The 18,783-nt window shown below is 28.2% G+C and overlaps 1 protein-coding gene across 1 annotated transcript; it reads left to right on the top strand.

The window, feature by feature from the left end:
• Positions 1–222: 222 nt before the first annotated feature.
• Positions 223–18,354, top strand: LOC129974847 (uncharacterized). The gene is made up of 6 exons (XM_056087611.1): positions 223–368; positions 5,801–5,853; positions 11,177–11,284; positions 13,396–13,443; positions 15,395–15,451; positions 17,695–18,354. Exons 1-6 carry the CDS (start codon positions 239–241, stop codon positions 17,746–17,748), a joined length of 450 nt encoding a protein of 149 aa, XP_055943586.1. The 5' UTR covers positions 223–238; the 3' UTR covers positions 17,749–18,354.
• The last annotated feature ends 429 nt before the right edge of the window (positions 18,355–18,783 follow it).

Genomic DNA, 18,783 nt, shown 5'->3' with positions numbered 1-18,783 from the left:
CTATTACTTAAATGTGGTTAAATAAAAGAAAATAGAAAGGCATTCAATGAGTTAAGTAAATATTAATAGAAATGACTTATGAAAAGTGAAATGCCTTTTATTTTACTGTCCAGCGTTAGAGCAAACAATTTTACTGCAAAACAAAATTATTAGCAAATATTTTATATGATTCATTCAGGTATAAATACGCTTAGAAAGCCTGAAAAATCACGGTTGCCTCAACTTAAATCAGTACTAGATGGCAATCAAGTTCAGCTTTGCGATTTTGAGCTTTTTAAGTGTGTTTCTTATCAGTCAGGGTTTGAAATTTAACCCAGAGGACTTGCACAATTATTATAAGTGCTGGATCAATGCCGTGTGCTTTACAGGTAACAGTTTCGGTATTTTGAAGAAATCGTCTAATAAAGAAACGAAAAATTATTCTTCTTAAATACTCTTAAAAATAAAAGCAATTTCTACTTAAATGACTTATAATTAATACTGAGCTATGGAGGCAAATTAGCTAAGGTTTTACTATTTAATCAACATTTTAAATGAAGATTTGTATTTGTTATTTTGCTGTTAAAACCGATATCAGGTCAAAAACCCATCTGCAATTGATTGGTTAGTTTCGTTTTTTATATCTGTAACAATCATGAAAATAATAATTAATCCTTTACCGTTTTACTAACAATTTTAATGAAAATTTATTTAATATTCTTACTATCAAAACCCCTATCAAATCGGAAACCCATTTGTAAAATATTGTTTAATTTCTTTTTTTATATTTCTAACGTTAATGAAAATTGTGATTATTAATCTGTCTTTCTCAGTCCATAAAACAAAATAAATATAGAAATGTTACTCATTTCATTAACATGAAATTATAACTTTTTTATGAAATGTCGAATAAAATTGATATATTCCTCTTTCTTTTATCCGTTATTTCTATTAAATAGTTATAAATATAAATATTCCAAAATTCATTAATTTGGAATTTGTATAATTACATTCAAGAGTTATTTTATTTTCTCTAGCAATTCAAAATTTTCTCACTAAATTTATAATTTTATGTATTAAATTTAAATTGTGACCTGATTGGCTACTATAAAATTCACAAGAGTTTAGAATTTTCAATGTTTTATTTTAATACTGTATAAAAAAATTTAGGGAAAGATAAAAAATAAGAACTATCTCGTAACTAATAATCTTTTTATGACAAGATATCTGAGGATTATATGGCTGTACTAGTAATAAAACTGTTTGGCTATTTTAAGGTTAATTCAAATTTTTTCTTTAGAAAAAAGGGGATCTTCAATATCTTGAAAAGAAAACTAAGAAGGTGTTAGTTTGGATCGAAATTCGCGACAATTCTAAGAAAGGAAGAGGCCCATTAAGATATTACCCATAAGGTAGGTTTTTAATCGAAGATAACCCATAACAGCAGTTTTTTGAGTCAGCGAAACATCGAAACTCATCGAACCATCATTAGAACCTATATGCACTGTCGTCCCTGGGGTTAATAATATTATACGTATAATACGTATAGTCATATTATACGTACGGCCAACACGTGAGGTTTTCGCTGTCTACGAGAAACAAGAAACAGAGCGATGACAGATTTTCATGGAGAGCTCCCTGGCTTGAGGTGGACGGAAGGAAGAAGGAAAGTAAAACGCAGCAGATGAATCTGGAAGTCAAACCAGTTCACTAGGACACCTCGAGGTCGCGAAATCCGTGATATCTGTGGTAAGATCACGCGATTTCGAACAGATTACAATGATAGTGCCAGAACTGATATATCCTCTTTGAGTTTTCGCACCACATCAGTGGGAATATATATGGTTGCAAAAGATTTAGTGTACATCAGACCTGCTTACATGGCGATTCTTTGATGAAATCGGATTTCGAAAAGAGACTTTGAGAACCTGGAGCTAAGGCATTGGAGACACGATTTGCAATTCTCATGAACGAAAATGGATTCAATATCTAATATGCAAAGTTTAGGTATTAGATGTGTAGTTATCATTGACTTTTATGCTGATTGGTTGAATAAATTTACCTTTATTTTATTGTAAAAAATTTCAGTAAAAATAATTCTGTACTGTTCAAAAAGAAATAATATACAATTTTTTTTATTCGAAAAAATATTTCAGGTAACAAAAACATCAAAATTGTTGAATGTTTTTACGCATATAATGAATGATTAATCAAGCCAAAAAATAAAAAAGAAGTTATAATCAAAAAATCAAAAATGCACTTAAAAATATAAACATTTTTCAAAGATCAGCCCAGTCTTTCCTACTTCTAAACCTCCAGAATTGAATACTTTGAGCTTAATTTCTTATTCCGTCCTATCACGCTGCCTTTCTTATTTATTATTCCAAACATTCATTGCCAGGTAATCTACGTGTGAGGGAAACCAGCGTAAGAGTAGAAAAAACATTTACATGCAAGACTATCGTGTAATTCAAAAATAATAAAAGTTAATAGTGACTGAAACCATGGGATGGCGGCACGGATTCTAAGACATTTAGTGAATATACAACTATCGGGGATAAATGATACAACTGTCGGGAAGATTATTAGAAATTTGTGATAGAACATAAAGGATAGCAAAGATTTCTGTAGTAAGTTTTTTCAGGCATATTATATTCTATTACATTTCTTTCTGATGCAATAGAAATAATTTTCTAGTAAGTATCAGATTCCTGAGATGGTGTTTTGCTGCATTTTCTCGAAGGAAGGGTCGCCAATAAGTAAGATTCAAAGTCAGCAGAATAAATTGAGGCCGGAAGGTTTGTAATCATATCTCTTACATTAGGCATCTTGGAATTATCTCTACCATAATACTTCTCCTCTACAATAGCGAATTTAAGCTGAATGAATTGCCAATTACTTTAGCTAAGTCTTATGATAGCAGTCCCGGTCCAAATGGATTCAAGTATAGCATGCTACTTGGATGTTGCTTCACTCTCCAACCTATTGCATTTATTTAACAAAATATGGATTGAGCAAAAATTCTCTTCCTAGTGGTAAGAATCTTTTGTGATTTCAATCATAAAACCTGTTAAGGATGCAACTAACCTCTAAGTTATCTATTCAATTCACGAGCTGCTTATGTAAGACACCCGAACATAGTCAATGAACTTTTTGTCTATAAATTGGAAAAATAAGGATGCATAACGATATTACAGAAAGGTTTCCGTAAAGAAAGATAAACTCTAGACGCGTTATTCTTTTAGAAACAGAAATTCGTAATGCATTTGTTTGTCATAACCACTTTTTCTCCATATTTTTTATTTGGTGAAAGCTTATGATCGCGTTTGACACTATGGTATTCTCCAAACACTTTTTAATCTCGATTTTATAGGTCATTTACCTATATTTTTAAAGAATTTTTCTTTCGAATTTTTCATCATCTGTTGGGAGATTGCTAATTTGAAAGTTTTATCCTAGCTGAGGGTTTTTCCCCACGGAAGTGTCTTCATTGTAACTCTATTAATCCCATAAATTAGTCAATTAAAGCATTATTTACCACCCTTCATCCGAGGAACTTTATATGTTGACAATCTACAAATATCTTGCCAGTGTTCAAATATGAATTTTATTGAGAGATAATTATAAACCGCAGTGAACAAGTTAATGGCTAAGTTACTTCGCATTTTACACTCGTATAGAACGCGAAGAATACCAAATCCCCATGCACGGTCGTAAGCCTTCTCAATGCCAAAACACACTGTTACTGTATGCTATCTGCGAATAAATGCATTTATGATTTCCGGTTCTAATACACGATTATCAGTTGTCGAGCATCACTGCCTGAACTGCTTTGAAAGAGACTAAAAATCTTATTTGTTTAAAAAGACTGGACTAAAGAAAGGGACTAAAAATCTCATTTGTTTTTAGTGCCTGATGCCAAGATGGTAAGAAAGAATATTCACTCCAAATTTCTATTCTAGAAAAATGTAGATTATGTAAGAAAGTATTGAACAGTTTCTGTATCATAAGATAATTGATATTGTCGGAACCTGGAGATAATTTATGGATTTCTGAAAGCACCTTTTTAGTTCGGAGAAAGTAAAATCTTTGTTGTAGGAAGCATATGGAAAAAAATAAAATGCAAGTTTTTTCTTTTTTGCTGTAATTTTATGGTGTGAAAATGGAAGCGAATAATTATTACTGCTTGAAATTTGAGCTAATTTAGAGGCAATACAGTTAACAATGTCTTTTCATGAAGTAACATAACATTATAATGTAGATTTCTCATATTGTTAATTTGAAAATGCTACAAGTTTTTTTCACTTCTATCCCTAATTTTTTTCTAGATATTGTAGAATTAATGCTATTGACGTACCGTTCCTAAGATTCTCATTTCCCACATGTTTTCGTCATTAATTAGCTTTGGCTTTTTTATATTCAACTAAGTTTGCGTAGTTGGATATAGCATTGATTCTTTCTTCCTTTGTTTATTGTGCATCTTACAACAAACTGCATTCCACTAAACTTTCCTTTGTTTTTCAAAAGTGTTTCAGCTTTTACGTATTGAATAGTCAGCTGTGGTGATCAAGACTTCAGTGTCACTATTATCAGTGGTATTAATATAATTGTTGAGGCCATTTTCTTAGTTATGATAGCTATAGAATTAAATAAATATTTTGATGTTTGATTAATAGAAGAATTTTGTCGTTTGATATAATATAAAAAGAAATTATTCGCTATTATACAAATAATTAACAACATTTTCAGTAAAATAAGGTACGGAACACATGTTTCAAGATAAATGGAAGAAAAGTTAGTTCATGAAATATGTACATTCATCATTGTTAAGAAAACAAAGATTATAATCATTTAAGAATTATTCTGTCTGTGGACCAACAGTCCGTTATCCCAGAAGGGACTGTTGACATTCATATCACCAAGGATTATGAAAGGTTCAAGAAGCTGAAATATGAGATTAATAATATTAGTTTAATCAACGGGTTCTTTTAGCACTAAACATAGACAACAAACTGTGAGCATGAATCTGAACAGCTATTGACAGCAAGGAAACATTTAAAATTAATGGGGATGATGGGTACGAGTACGAAATAAACAAAGCTCCCCATCCCCAGTCTATTAAAATCCATTGCTCTCTCGGCTTTAGATAAATTTCTTGAAAGATAATAGTGAGAATTGTTGATGTCTTTCAAATCTGATATTTTATTTTTAACACAGCGGCAGTTCAAAGAAACAAAGCATTCCATGTTTAAAAAAGAAGAAAGGGGAAAGAAAAGCTCAAAAACATTTTGTAGAAGATGGAAGAATATCTGTTTTCCAAGTTGAAGACTGAATATCATCATTTAATATTCAACCACCAACTAATTTATTTACAGGGGCAATTTAAAGTTTTGGATGTTTCGCATGATTTTCTTTTTTCCTTGTATCTCGCTTTCTCCTAAAATTTGTCCAGTGATTTTAGAAAACACCAGTTAGGCAAAAATTGCGGTGGCACGTTTAACGATTTTAAGTTTTACAAGAAAGTCTAAAGCTTTAAATTATTGAAATCTATAAAACGAAAATTTAACATTAAATCCAATAATCCTACATTTTAAGTTTTGTTAATTTTTACTATTTCCAAAACATATAGTTCTTCATAGAATTTTGATTAAATAATTAAATTAATAAAAAAAGAGTTATTTTACATGTGTATCGCAATTTTTTAAAAAAAATGTAAATTTTTTACGAACGAAAGAAAAATAATCATAGAAATTAGATGGTGTAAAATCATTATAACAAGTAAGAAAATTAGTTAAAAATCAACACTTCTTTGCTGTTTCAGATGGGCCGGATGCTGGGAAACTGTTAAACTGCTTCAACAAATTAACACCAGAGGTAAAAACTGAAGTTTTATTTCATATCTCAAAAATGATTTTTTTTCTTCTTTTTTTTTTAACAGTCGTATAGCAGAAACCTTATAAATAAAGGAAATAATATAATATTTTAGCAATTTTATAAAGTTTTCTTTCAGTATTTTTCATCATAATTATTAAAACTTACTATGACATAAAATCGCTTTTATTAAGAGTCGTTTTAAAAGAAGGTTATTACGCCTCAAAAATTTTGTTTGCTTTATTGCAAATATAATTTTCCATAATAAATAATTTTTTTCAGTCTAGGATTAAAATTATTTCAAGTCCTTCAATTATTTCAAATTTTATATTTAACTACACATACCAAATAAAGAAAAATGCTCATTTTCTTATTTAATAATTCAGACTAATGCTGATCGTATCTATTTTCCTCATACCCTTATTCTAAAACTTTTGTGAAAATCTAGTTTTTCCAACGGAAAAACTCTGTATAAATAAGAATTTCTGCGATTTAAATAGCCTATAGCAAAATTATGTTAAAACAAGCGAAAATCATTGGAAAAAAGTTTAATGCAAGTTTCAAGAGTAAAATAATAATCTAATAAAATAAAGAATTCGAGTCATAATGTAGCGAATCTTTTATGAACTTTAAAAGCAGTTTTTCTAGATTTAATTGATTTTAGTGACTTTTAAAATTCTTATCTTACTAAAAGCAACGGAAAGCAAATATTCGTATTAATTTCACAGCTTGATTAGTCATCATACATATTTAAGTGCTGTAAGAATATTTTCTTTCTATACCGCTCAACATTAATTTTAATTTTTCAAAGGAGCTTTTTCTTTACTTTCAGCATAGAATTTTTTCTCAGTATTAAATTTTCAGCTTTTTAAATTGTAAATTGAATAGTCCGTTTGTCATACTGAAGTTTGCAGCTTCTAAATATCTGAGACAAGTTAACGAATCTAAGGCAGAAAACTTTCAAGGAATAAATATTTTTTTATTTGTTATGACTCGGGATTTCTTCACTTTCATGTTTAAATTTGGTATTAAGTAACTCCCTCTTTGTGAAAATAATCTCTTTAAAAATATAAAATCCTTATCGCAATTTTTAGTGACATTTCTTCATTTAGTAGATTTTTCCTGTTTGATGCATATGCTTAATATTCATTGTTTAGAAATTATGTGTCGGAACCCCATTAGATATTATATCCTGTATATATATATATATACAGGATATAATATCTAATATATATATATATATATATATATATATATATATATATATATATATATATATATATAATTTGCTACCTATAAAAGTTACGGTATTAATTAGTTGTTAATATAGTTATTATAAAAGCCACAGAAAAAGTTTCTTGCATATAATTTTCTAGAAAGTACCATATTTTATATTTATTTTATTGCGTACAGATACATACTAAAAATTACTCTTAATTTAATAGTTTAATTTGACCTTTTGTCAATATGATGACAACACATTGATAAAAGCTAGTTTTTTCACATGTATGCGTAACATGCTCGTGCAGGTTAAATTTCATTTTTATTTCGTATGAAATAAATTGTAGGAAAATAAGTTTAAAATATTTTTTCAAAATTAATTAAAAATAGAAACTTAATGCATATGTTAAAAAGTGGTAGCATTGAAAAAATAATTTTTTGAATTTTCAGATGATGTAATTATAACATTTTAAAGAGAAATGATAAAGTAATATTTTCGCATGTTATTACGGAAAAACTCCAAAGTTTGGCTTAATTTTTAATTTTTTAAATTTCTAATTAAAAATCTGAAAAAATCTGCTCCGAGGTGCAATTCTTACTTTCCAAAACATGTTAATCAAAACATATTAAGTGATTCATTTATATTTAATTAATCACTTCAGATGGTTAATATTGATATTTACTTATTTATCACATTAATTGTAATATGCATATGGGTTTTGGTCATTGTGATTAATGAGTTATTTTCAGTAGTAACCATGGCTATCGATAATAATAACCGGTCAATGAAATAAATCTATTGATCATTTTTCCCATTCCGATTATTCAAATGAATCGCAGCATATACGTTTAAAACGAGTACATTATTACTAACCGGCTGTACAGGTTCTATACCAGATATTTTTCACTTTTGCTTTCGAGGGAATTGAAATCGAAGAGAATATTTTCAACGCAATTAAAAGAAGAAAGTTTCTTGGAGTCTTTCACTTTGAGATGCCTTATTTATGCAAATATTTTGGAGCTGAAATTCCTGACGATAAAAGATAAACACGTCCACTTTATTGAATTTAAAAGTAAGCTGCAGTGGGAGGTATGAAAGAGATGTTTATAATAGACCTAGAAGGAAAGCTTTGGTCAGACCTGTTACTGACCAGGCGGAACAACCCATTAAAGCAACACTGAAATATAAATCGATTCTCTGGAACGAAGGTAGATTTTTTTTTAAGTGATACAAAATTTATGTATTAAAGATTTTAAAAAATTCCGGTTTAATAGATTTCTTAAAAAGCAGGTTACAAAGTGTTCAGACAGTGATGTGTGATGTAGTGGATTCTTAGCCAATGTATTAGCAAAACGATAGGATACAAACAATACAAATTTAACGGTATATGCTTGCCGATCGATCACCTTCACAGTTGCATGAGTAATAAAATGCGAAAATAATATTGTTTCAGGCTCCCTATGAGTATTTCTTTTATGTACTTTAAATTTTACGTTGATGCTATGCCTGATTCGTATTGTATCGTCGGTGCAGGATGCCATACAGAATATTGTTTTCAGACATTTCTGTGACTGTACTGCTGTAAATTTTTAATGGCTTATACCTCTGTATCGCATACTTATCAAAGGAATAATTCTATAAAGTTCATTGGAAAACGATTCTTAACTGTCGCCATAAAAGGATCTTGTTTGCAACCGCACGATTTATAGCAAAAATAACAGTTTCTGTTTGCCTGAAATATACTCACAGTTTATCTGAACTATTTAATTTTTCCTGTGAACATAGAGAAATTGACAAATTTTTCGATTTTTAAAGGAAACAAGGGATGAAAATTGTTATTAATTGAAATTTATATTTTAAACCTTTCCATTTGAATAATTTATATTCTGCTCTAATATTATTTTTATGGTTCATGACATTAAATATTCACTTTACTACAACTTATTTGCCTTTCTTCTTAGTTCGACATATAAAAATTATGCTCTAATCTATTGTAATGTATTAGAGGATTTTATTCTACTATTTTGTTTTATATTTCCATGAAGCATGTCTAAATTTTTCGCAAAATAAATTGAAGAAAAATAGGTGGCATAAAGGCGAAAACGGAAAAGATCAATCGATCTTGTATTCTAATAACCTATAGAACAGAAAAAAACGCTTTTTTTTTTTTTTTTTCGTTATTTCGTTGAAAATTTCCTGTTTACATTTTTGTGTATGGAGAGGAGATAATATTGTAATCGTTAAGAAAAATGATCTCGTGATTTGAGTGAATAACCAAATCCATGTTTTATTACTTTGTTTGTGAATTTGTTATTTGAAAATCTCGGTTAGATAGAGAAAATTAATGTGTCTTTTCACTGCACCGAAATTTTTTATTTCTGTCAGATTTTCTGCCTAATCAGGCGTCGAGTCAAACGTCTATCTGTTTTTTTTTATAATCTCTATTATGAGAATATGCCAATATATAAATTGCAAGGAACACTGATTGAATCTATCTAGTGTATGGTTTTGTGAGGAAGAAAGTATACTTGCATGAAATTTTGAACAGAGTCAGCCAAAAACAAAACTTCCAAAACCGAGAGCAGAGTGCTCGGTTTTCTCTCAAGTATATACAAAGTAATCAAAATTAAAATGCCTCTACTCTAAGCTCTCTTTACAGCACACTTCTCAGTGTAAAGGCTCCAAAATTGTTGAACATGTTATTCAAGAAGTGGGGAAATGGATTACCAGAAAAAAAAATTCCAGAAACACCGATAGATACAATAGAAAATATACTAAAAAAAACAGAAATAATCACAAAAAATCCACATAATGTGGTATGTAATTTTTCCTTTCTAATTTCTATTGCTGATATGAAAAAGATTACAAAAAAAAAAGATAAAAAAGTGAAGAAACTGAAACTTTCATTGTAACTGCAATTTCGCACTGTAAGCACAAAAATTTGTTTAAACCCTTGGTTTGCTGCTACTGTTCTAGGCATAAAAGGAATAAAGCTGGGAAAATGTCATTCTTATCATCGATGTTTTTACACTTTGCTTGTGATGTTTTTTTATGAAAACAAAGGAAATACTGCAATTGCACTTCGTGAGTTTCAATGACTTGAAAATTTATACAAAAGACCAGGAGGTACCAAAACATGCTCGAAAATTTTGTTATACCCCTAATGTCATAGCGCCAATATTTTGATTCAATTACTTTTATGCAAGATGAAGAGCCTGCATATTGGACTCTATGTACAATAGTTTCTTCGCCAACGTTTTACTAATGATAGAGTAATTAGTCTACTTTTCCTGCAATCTAACCATCTCGTTCTACACATCTTAATCCCTGTGATTTTTGGCTTTGGGGATACTTAAAAAATCTTGTTTATCGAGGACGTCTGGAAGATTTGATAGACAGTGTCACTCTGCATGTGAGAAGCATCTCAATCGACCAATTACGATCCACAGTTGAACAAGCTGTCCACAGAACGCAGATTTTACATCTGGAAGAAGAGAACCATATTCAGCATTTTCTCTTGCATCTATAAGGTCCTTGTGATGGAATGTTTGATGCTTTCGAATAAAATGTGCTACAAATGAGCATTTTGAGTCTTTTCAGCATATTTTTTGTTGTACAGCGCCATCTACAGGTTTTTCTACCCTTTTCCCCATGTCTTGAATAGTATGTTCAAAAATTTTGGAGCCTTTACGCTAAATAGTTTAATATATAGAGAGCTCAGAGTAAGGGTGTTTTAATTTTTACCACCTTGTATGTGCTCGGGTTTTCATCATTTTATTATAAAACGCAAACGTGTCAAATTATGCCATTGTTCAAATTGTGGCCGGAGTCGAAAAAAAACATTCCTTTTGCTCATATCGGATTCCGCAGGTCTCTCGAATCCCTCCTGCGCGCCAATGACTTGCATATTTGAAGTACCTTCTGCTGTATGTAAAATAGATTCTAACTTTTACAAATTAGAATTCAACAGAAAGAACAATACTTTATTAATATGCAAAAAGTGTCATGGAAAGAACACCTTTGCTGGCTAAAATGTTGATTTGAGATGATATTCATCAATAACTTAAGAAAACAAAGTATTTTTCTTTTCTTTTTTTTTTCCAGGAATTACAATCATGCTTCCAGTTGATAAAGAATAATTACTTCAATTACAAAAGTGATGATATTTTCGGTGCAATAAAAGAATTATGCCATTTTGATGATGCCAAAAGGGTTAGTTTTTCTTTTATCAATATTAAAGAATATATATCGTAAAAATGTATCTAAGCTAAGCACGGTATAAGCTTTGATATAATAACTTGATATATTAATATTATAAGATTTTGCTGTCTTATTAAATATTTTTTTCTTTAAATATGTTTCTTAGTAAGGATATAGGCTCAGTACTATATTAAGGTGAATCAGTATCGGCTCTAACAAATATATATATATATATATATATATATATATATATATATATATATATATATATATATATATATATATATATATATATATATATATATATATATTTAAAATATATTCAAACAATAAAATATAATAAGAAGTAATAAGAGTAATTGTTTATTTTAATATATTGTAAATAAAATGGCTTGATTATTTACTAAACTGCAAATCGAAAAAGTTAAACTTACAGTATTGATCGCATTTGCTTTATTTCTATGTATTAACATAATCAAAAATGTAATAAATTCGACAACAAAAACAAGGTAATGTCTAATTTTAGGGGACTGAGATTGCCTTAATCTAAATTTAACATAGGTCTTCAGTGCTACTGAATTTTAATCGCGGTTACAATTTGAAATTTAACTATTTTTGAAATGTGACAAGGTAAATTATATCACTGCAGCTTCAATGCATCAAATTATTTACCATGCGTCAAACATTCATTCTTTGTTTGAAATCGCAAAATGAATATATATTTTTCATTAATTAAGATGCTGAGGAAAAAACTGCAGTATTAAAAAAAATACCTTCAAGGTTTTCTTTTATGAATATTAATGTATTTGAATTGTTGAAATTAAAAAATTAAAAATGGATGAATGTTTATCTGTCCATGCGGAAGAAAAAAATGGCATAGAATTTATTGAGCTACATAAATGACATTTTGTGCATTTGCTATCAATGAAATTTTGAATATATAACAATTTATTTATTGAATCCATTCACGAGATCTTTGTACAATATTTACTTGATTTTCTTCCTTGTGATTTTTGTTGATTAACTTATTCAATATTTTTAATTCATTTGAATTTCAGAAAATCAAGCATATTCTTATAAATTTATTTACAAACGTATTAAAACTATGCCGAATTTGAAAGTTATTTTTTTATAAAACATTCTAAATCAATGCTTAGATTTTTTTTAAAAAATTCAAATTCTTTGAATAATATCTCCAGAAATAGACGCCCAAAGAACATCAATCATCAAAACTTTTATCAGCCATCAGTGGTGAAAGTAACTTTACAATATTTTAAAGAGAAATTAAACCAATCAACAAACAAATTTACTTTAAGTTATCATTGATATATTTTACAGAAATACTGAAGAAACCTGACTTATTAAGGGTTGTAGCAGTTGCATTACTCTTATCTTCTCTTTTGGATACTAGATGGCGATACCTGATGAGGCCATCCCATAGTGCATTGCGATTGTAATTAGAATGAGATGTGACGCTGAACTGTGAATCCGCAAGCGTGAATTTCTTGTCTTTGTGTTTGTTTAGTGTGTGAATGTGATTATTAAAAAAAATGCTCCTAAAAACCTATTGCTTCCTGCATGGATCATAATAATCTACATACCACCACAGGGTTTTATTTGTAGTTTCTTTATCGTTGGATTAATACCAGATTTCATTCTTGTAATTGTCAACAAAAGATTTTGCTCCAATTTTTTATGATTTTCTTACAGACAAATAATGCTAAAACAGGGAACGAGGATAATTCTTTCATTTTCGAAGGCTAGTCAAAAGAATAAGAGATGTTAAAATTATATCTGTCGATAGTTATGAACTGCAAAAGTATTTTTAATATGAGAAGCTATTTCTTTAGTCATACTATTTCATAAGTGAGAAATTCGCAACGTTCTACTTAGAAATAATGAAGTGTCACTAAATATCACATTATTATTTACTTAAGTCTTTGAAATACTAATAAGCAACTGTCTGAAAAAGTAACTGAAATGGAAGGTAGCTTTTAGTAATGATATGCAAAAATTTACTGTAGTGAATTTAATTTTTCTCAGATACTAATGACTCATTTTGGATCTATATTGTCAAAAGAGCAGTTTTTGACTTTTTTTATTATTATTTTTTTTATTTACAGCAATATGCCTATAACAAAACAGTAGATGGTATAATTGAGACTAGTAAGGTAAGAAACCGTAAAATATATGCTTTTCTTTTCTAATTAATGATTCTGCTAAAAATTAACATATGAGAAGTCACACAAGTTTAATTGAAATCGATTATCAAGCGTTACCTAGTGTCAATGCCTAATGCTAATTAATCCAAATTATGATCTACATCTAAATTATGATCTAAATTTAACTCTCATCAGATTTTATCTTTATTATTTTAATGTTTAAGTTTTGCTGATCTTTAGATATTTTTAGACATAAAAATGCTGCCTTTTTTAAAATTAATTGAATTAAAAGATTCGTATCTAGTTTATTGTATTGCTCTAACTATGCTTTATCACACAAATGAAATCACTTATTAGAATTTTGGATATTTAAAGGAAAAGATTTTTTAACATTTTTTTCCCCCAAAAAGTATTTGGAATATCTCACGAAAGAAATAAGAAATTTCTTTTAAGTCAAGTGGTATTGAATAGTTAATTTTAGTAAGAATTATAATCTTTTTACATTTTAGAATCATTTGTACATATACATTACATTTTAAAAAGATTGGTAAAATATTTTATTCAACAGAACATTAACATTCCATTGTTAAAAAAAAAAAAAAAAAAAAAAAAAAAAAAAACAGGAGAAAATTTTAATGCACTTTGACATATCCCTCAAAACAATTTAACCCTATTGTTGCTCGTTTTCATCACTAATACTTTACAAGGGGGGTGGGGTTAAATTATCTTTGATTATTGTTATTTTGAGCTAAAAAATGTCTACTTATTGAATTTTAAATCAGCACACAGAAGAATTCCTTAAGCAATAATATTTTTGTTGCAAGTGAAATTTAATTCATTATCCAATATAAAATTTTCATTTTGTTTACACTTATTTATATCAATATACAAAATTGCTATTGAGAAACAAATAAACAAATAATATTTTTAAAAAAATTTAAGTCGATTCCTACTTTCGCAAGAATTGAACTCGCATTCCTCATCTTCACGTGAAAAATACCGAAATCCTTGCATTTTACCGATTGAGCTACTGCCTGTTGACTTCAATCTTCATTACAAACTGCTAAAACTCTATTTGAAGTATTAAAAATTAATTAAATTTAATAATTAATGAATTAATATTTGAAAAAAAAACTGTATTAACATCAAGTGTCATCCACTACAAGTTTAAAAAAAATGTATTTGAACTTGAGTGGATGAATAAAAAGTATTTTATTAACGATTGAAAATTTGAACAAGATATATAAATATATATAGGTAGAATGTGAACTAATAGTAGGAATTTTAAAAAATCAAAGTGTATGGTTAAATTTTTAAAACGACTGAAAAATTTTAAGAAATTAATATTTGAAATTAAATATTACTTTCTAAAAATTAATGTTAAATATGTATCAGGAATGATCAAAATGATCAGGATAGAAAGAAAAATTATGAATTTTCTTATCGGTTATTATTTAAATTGTAAAAATTAGGTGATCATCGATTCAATCATTCTAATTTTTGATTAGGTAGTTTCATTCGAATGTTTTTATAAATCTATTAACAATGATTAATATGTTTATAGTTATCAGATATTCTTTTTATGTGTGTTTGTGAATATTGAGAATTCTATTTTAAAAAATAGTTTAAACAAAGTTTTTATTAAAAATCCAATGAAGGATTCCACACTCATAAAAGGTTGAGACACACAAAAAAAAGAAAAAAGCGTTTTAACATTTATAATAGTTCCTTTAAACACACTTCTTTATAATCTGAGGGATTTAAACTTCAAATAATTTCGCTTATGAATAAAAAAATAGTGTTTTGTTATGTATTGTAACTTTGTTTTATGTTCATATATAAAATATAAAAATATACAAAATATTAATAGTAAACAGAAATAACGCTAAAATTTTCACATCTTAACATTTAAAAGTAAATTGGAGTTATCCGATTATCAACATGATTTTATATTTTACAGAAGGTCTGTGGCGATTCAGACAAGACAGACGATTGTTCAAGAGATGACGACTTCCTTGTAAGATATTTATTTTTTTTTTAATTTAAAGATTTAGTAAAAATTAAGTTAATAACTTAGTTATTAATTAATGAATTCATTATTTTTATAAGTTTAATCAATTATTGCTATTTTTTAAGCAATTATTGCTATTGCTATTTACATATGTGTGACAAAAGTAAATTTATCTAATCAATACATTTTTAAACTATCATTAATAGATGCTAGATGCCACTAATAGATACCTTCGACGAAAATTTTATATTTATCACTCTCGATTATTTATATTATCTTTGAATTTCGTCTGCTGTAAATAAAAGTTACATATTGAAATTGAAGACTTTTTTAAGGTGATTAGGGTTTTAATCAAGCTAAAATCAAGCAAGGTTTTAATCAAGCTTTACGAAGCCTTCATAATTTGAAAACATTGTCTTAAAGACAAATGATTATTAAGCATAATTTCTTGATAATTTCAGCTTGAAATTATTTCAACACATCGATTATTTATAATTACTTAGTCCCTAAGACCTTTTCGAGCCTATATTTTCATAGGAATTAAGTATTAAATAAAGTCTGAGCAACAGCTGTAGCCGGCTTCCTGGCCTAGGGATAGCACGCCTTTCCCGTGATCTGGATGTGGCGGGTTCGAGTCCTGCTTTGGGCATCGTTGTTCTCTACGTTGTGTTCTATCTGTGAGGTGTGTGAAAGACCTGAAAAAAGGGGTTGTGCAAGCAAGTGTGTGAGTGTCATCTTCGTATGAGCTAAAATCATACTTCTGCCCTCGGATGATCAGGGGTCCTTACCCTCCGAAGCTAATGTACCCTTCTTTCCCCGATCTCTTACTTGGCTTGAATTGGAGTTCAATCCAAGGGGGGTAAGCAACAACAGCTGTGTTCCTCTTGAAGTCCCTTTAAAGTTTATCTTTCTTATTAAAATGCAAAATGGCTCTTTAAGTTATTAAAAAAAGATGAAAGAATAGAATCATAAGGAAAATGAATATTAATGTGAATAATGAATATTATTTCACATTAAGAAAATGAATATTTTTCTTAATTGTGCGCATTAAATTATTACTAGCATTATTCCCGTCAAAGAGCTATTTTGTTGGGAGTTTCTAATCAAGCTAAATTTTTATTCCGTATTCTTTAGTTATCTTGTTTGTGCCTTCTCCGTTTATCAATAATAAGGAAAGATAAGAATATATAACGCCCATAAATGAAAAAGTTTATTTTCCGAAATCATGAAGTGGACAAATGGTAATTTCTATCTTTTCAACGAAAGTTTCGTTTAAAGATGATATTTGAGATTCTGTCGAACCCATAATTAAAAAAAAGAGAGAGTGAAAATATAATTAAAAGTTATTAAATACATCAAAAATGTTCATAATAAATTGTTGTGATTTTAAAGTTTACAAATTTCGCTGCGTTTCATCTTTGTTTATTCAGGAACGGAGAGATGAAAATAATTGTTAGCCTTTAAGACTCGATAAATGCTTACAGAACATTTTTAACAGCAGAAAAAAGCGCAGAAAAATCAGTTTTCGGATATAATCATTGAAATAAATAAGCTGTTAATTATTAATGTTCTTTGGAAAATGATTACACAGCTATAAAGGAAGTCAATTTCATATTACTCTTACTTCCAAGCACATATCAGCAGTGAAATTTCAAAAGAAAATCATAAGAAAAATAAGCAATTAATTTCCTCTCCCTCGAGTTAGAATTGAAATTGATTAAAACATGTAAAAAAAAAATAAAAAAAAATTAAATCGACAGAGTTCTGCCAACAACACAATTTTAAACGATAAAACTAATGAAAATAACCTTAAAAGATATGTAAAAAGATTAATGTTAATTAATCACAATACCTTAATGATGATGAGATTGTTTAATTTAAATGCAAAAAATATAGAGAAAACTGCAGGAAATTTCGTTGTAATTCCTTATTACTCAAATTTCATTTATTTCATTATATTATAAAATATCAATCTATAACTAAACTGCCGGCTTGTAATCCTGCAAAATATATCCTGTATGACATGTACACATTTTGCATGATTACAAAGAGTACATATATTTATACGCATGTTATAAAATATTTTTAAAAATTTGAATATATGAAGAAAAGATGTGTTTTTTTTTTATTTGGAACTAATGAATACATTATAGGAATTCATTTATGTATTTCATTATTTATAGATGTATGATTTTGCTTTATTTTATAAATGTAATAAATCTTAAACGATTCGTTTTTTATTCTTACAGACCTGCCTTTATGATAATATGAATCAACTGAAGCAAATGGGAAAATGTAACTGAAGTATATCTATCAAAAAGTAATATTCAATGCATGAGGAAAGAAAACTTGTTTCTATGTATTAAACTAATTAACTTTGAATGACTTGCCTTTTCAGAAAAAAATTGAGGGTATATGTAAGTATTGAAATATTGAAATAAAATATTAAAAAAAAGGCAAATTCACTCGTTTTCTTAAATTTTATATTGACTAAAATAAAAACAATTAGAAATTTTTTGTAGAATTTGTGGTATTAGATTTCGAAAGCCATCTCAAAAAAACTGAAAGTGATACGTTAGAATATTACATATTATTTTATAGTATCAGAAATATACTATGTAAGTAACAGTCAAAAAAATTCTGACTTTAAAATTTGAACATTTCTTCTAAATTCAGGCTTTCTTGAATCTGAAAAATTATCACTCAAAATTATGTGAATTAAAAAATGGAACAAGCTGTATAAATAAAATTTTATATTTGGTACTTGTTAAGGGTTTATGATTTGAAACTACACAGATTAGGTTTGTTGGCACAACAGCTAAACATGGCCATATTGTGCCAATTTTTTTTTTATTACGATGCACAACAGAAGAAAAGTTAATAACATTTGATATAAGTAGCAAAATTGAATATGTCAACTGATTTAACAATTTAAAAAATTTAATAAATTAGTACTTTTGGAGTCTTTGTAAATTATATATTTTGAATAATTCGAAGTAGCAACTTTTACAAGATTTCTATAGATTGCATAAAGCATTGTTGAACTGAACAGAAAGTTATAAAGTTTCTGCAATTTCAGTTTCGGGGAAAATGGTTGCTGAACTGAGGTGATCTCCTAATTTTGAACCATCAGTAAACAGAAATAAAGGTATGATGCTCATGAAAACATTTATGAAAAAAATACTAAAGATGTAGAAGAGCTAGGAAAATGTAATCACGCAAAATACATACTGTACGACATGAATGTATACATATTTCATGATTACAAAGAGTTTATATATTTATACCCATGAAATAGACAGAGCCCTTCTAGGTTTACAATTACTGGTGAATCACCA

Source organism: Argiope bruennichi, chromosome 7 (genome assembly GCF_947563725.1).
Source record: "Argiope bruennichi chromosome 7, qqArgBrue1.1, whole genome shotgun sequence".
Lineage (NCBI taxonomy): Eukaryota > Metazoa > Arthropoda > Arachnida > Araneae > Araneidae > Argiope > Argiope bruennichi.
Note: the sequence above shows the minus strand (reverse complement) of the source record. Positions and strands in the feature narration are given on the sequence as shown.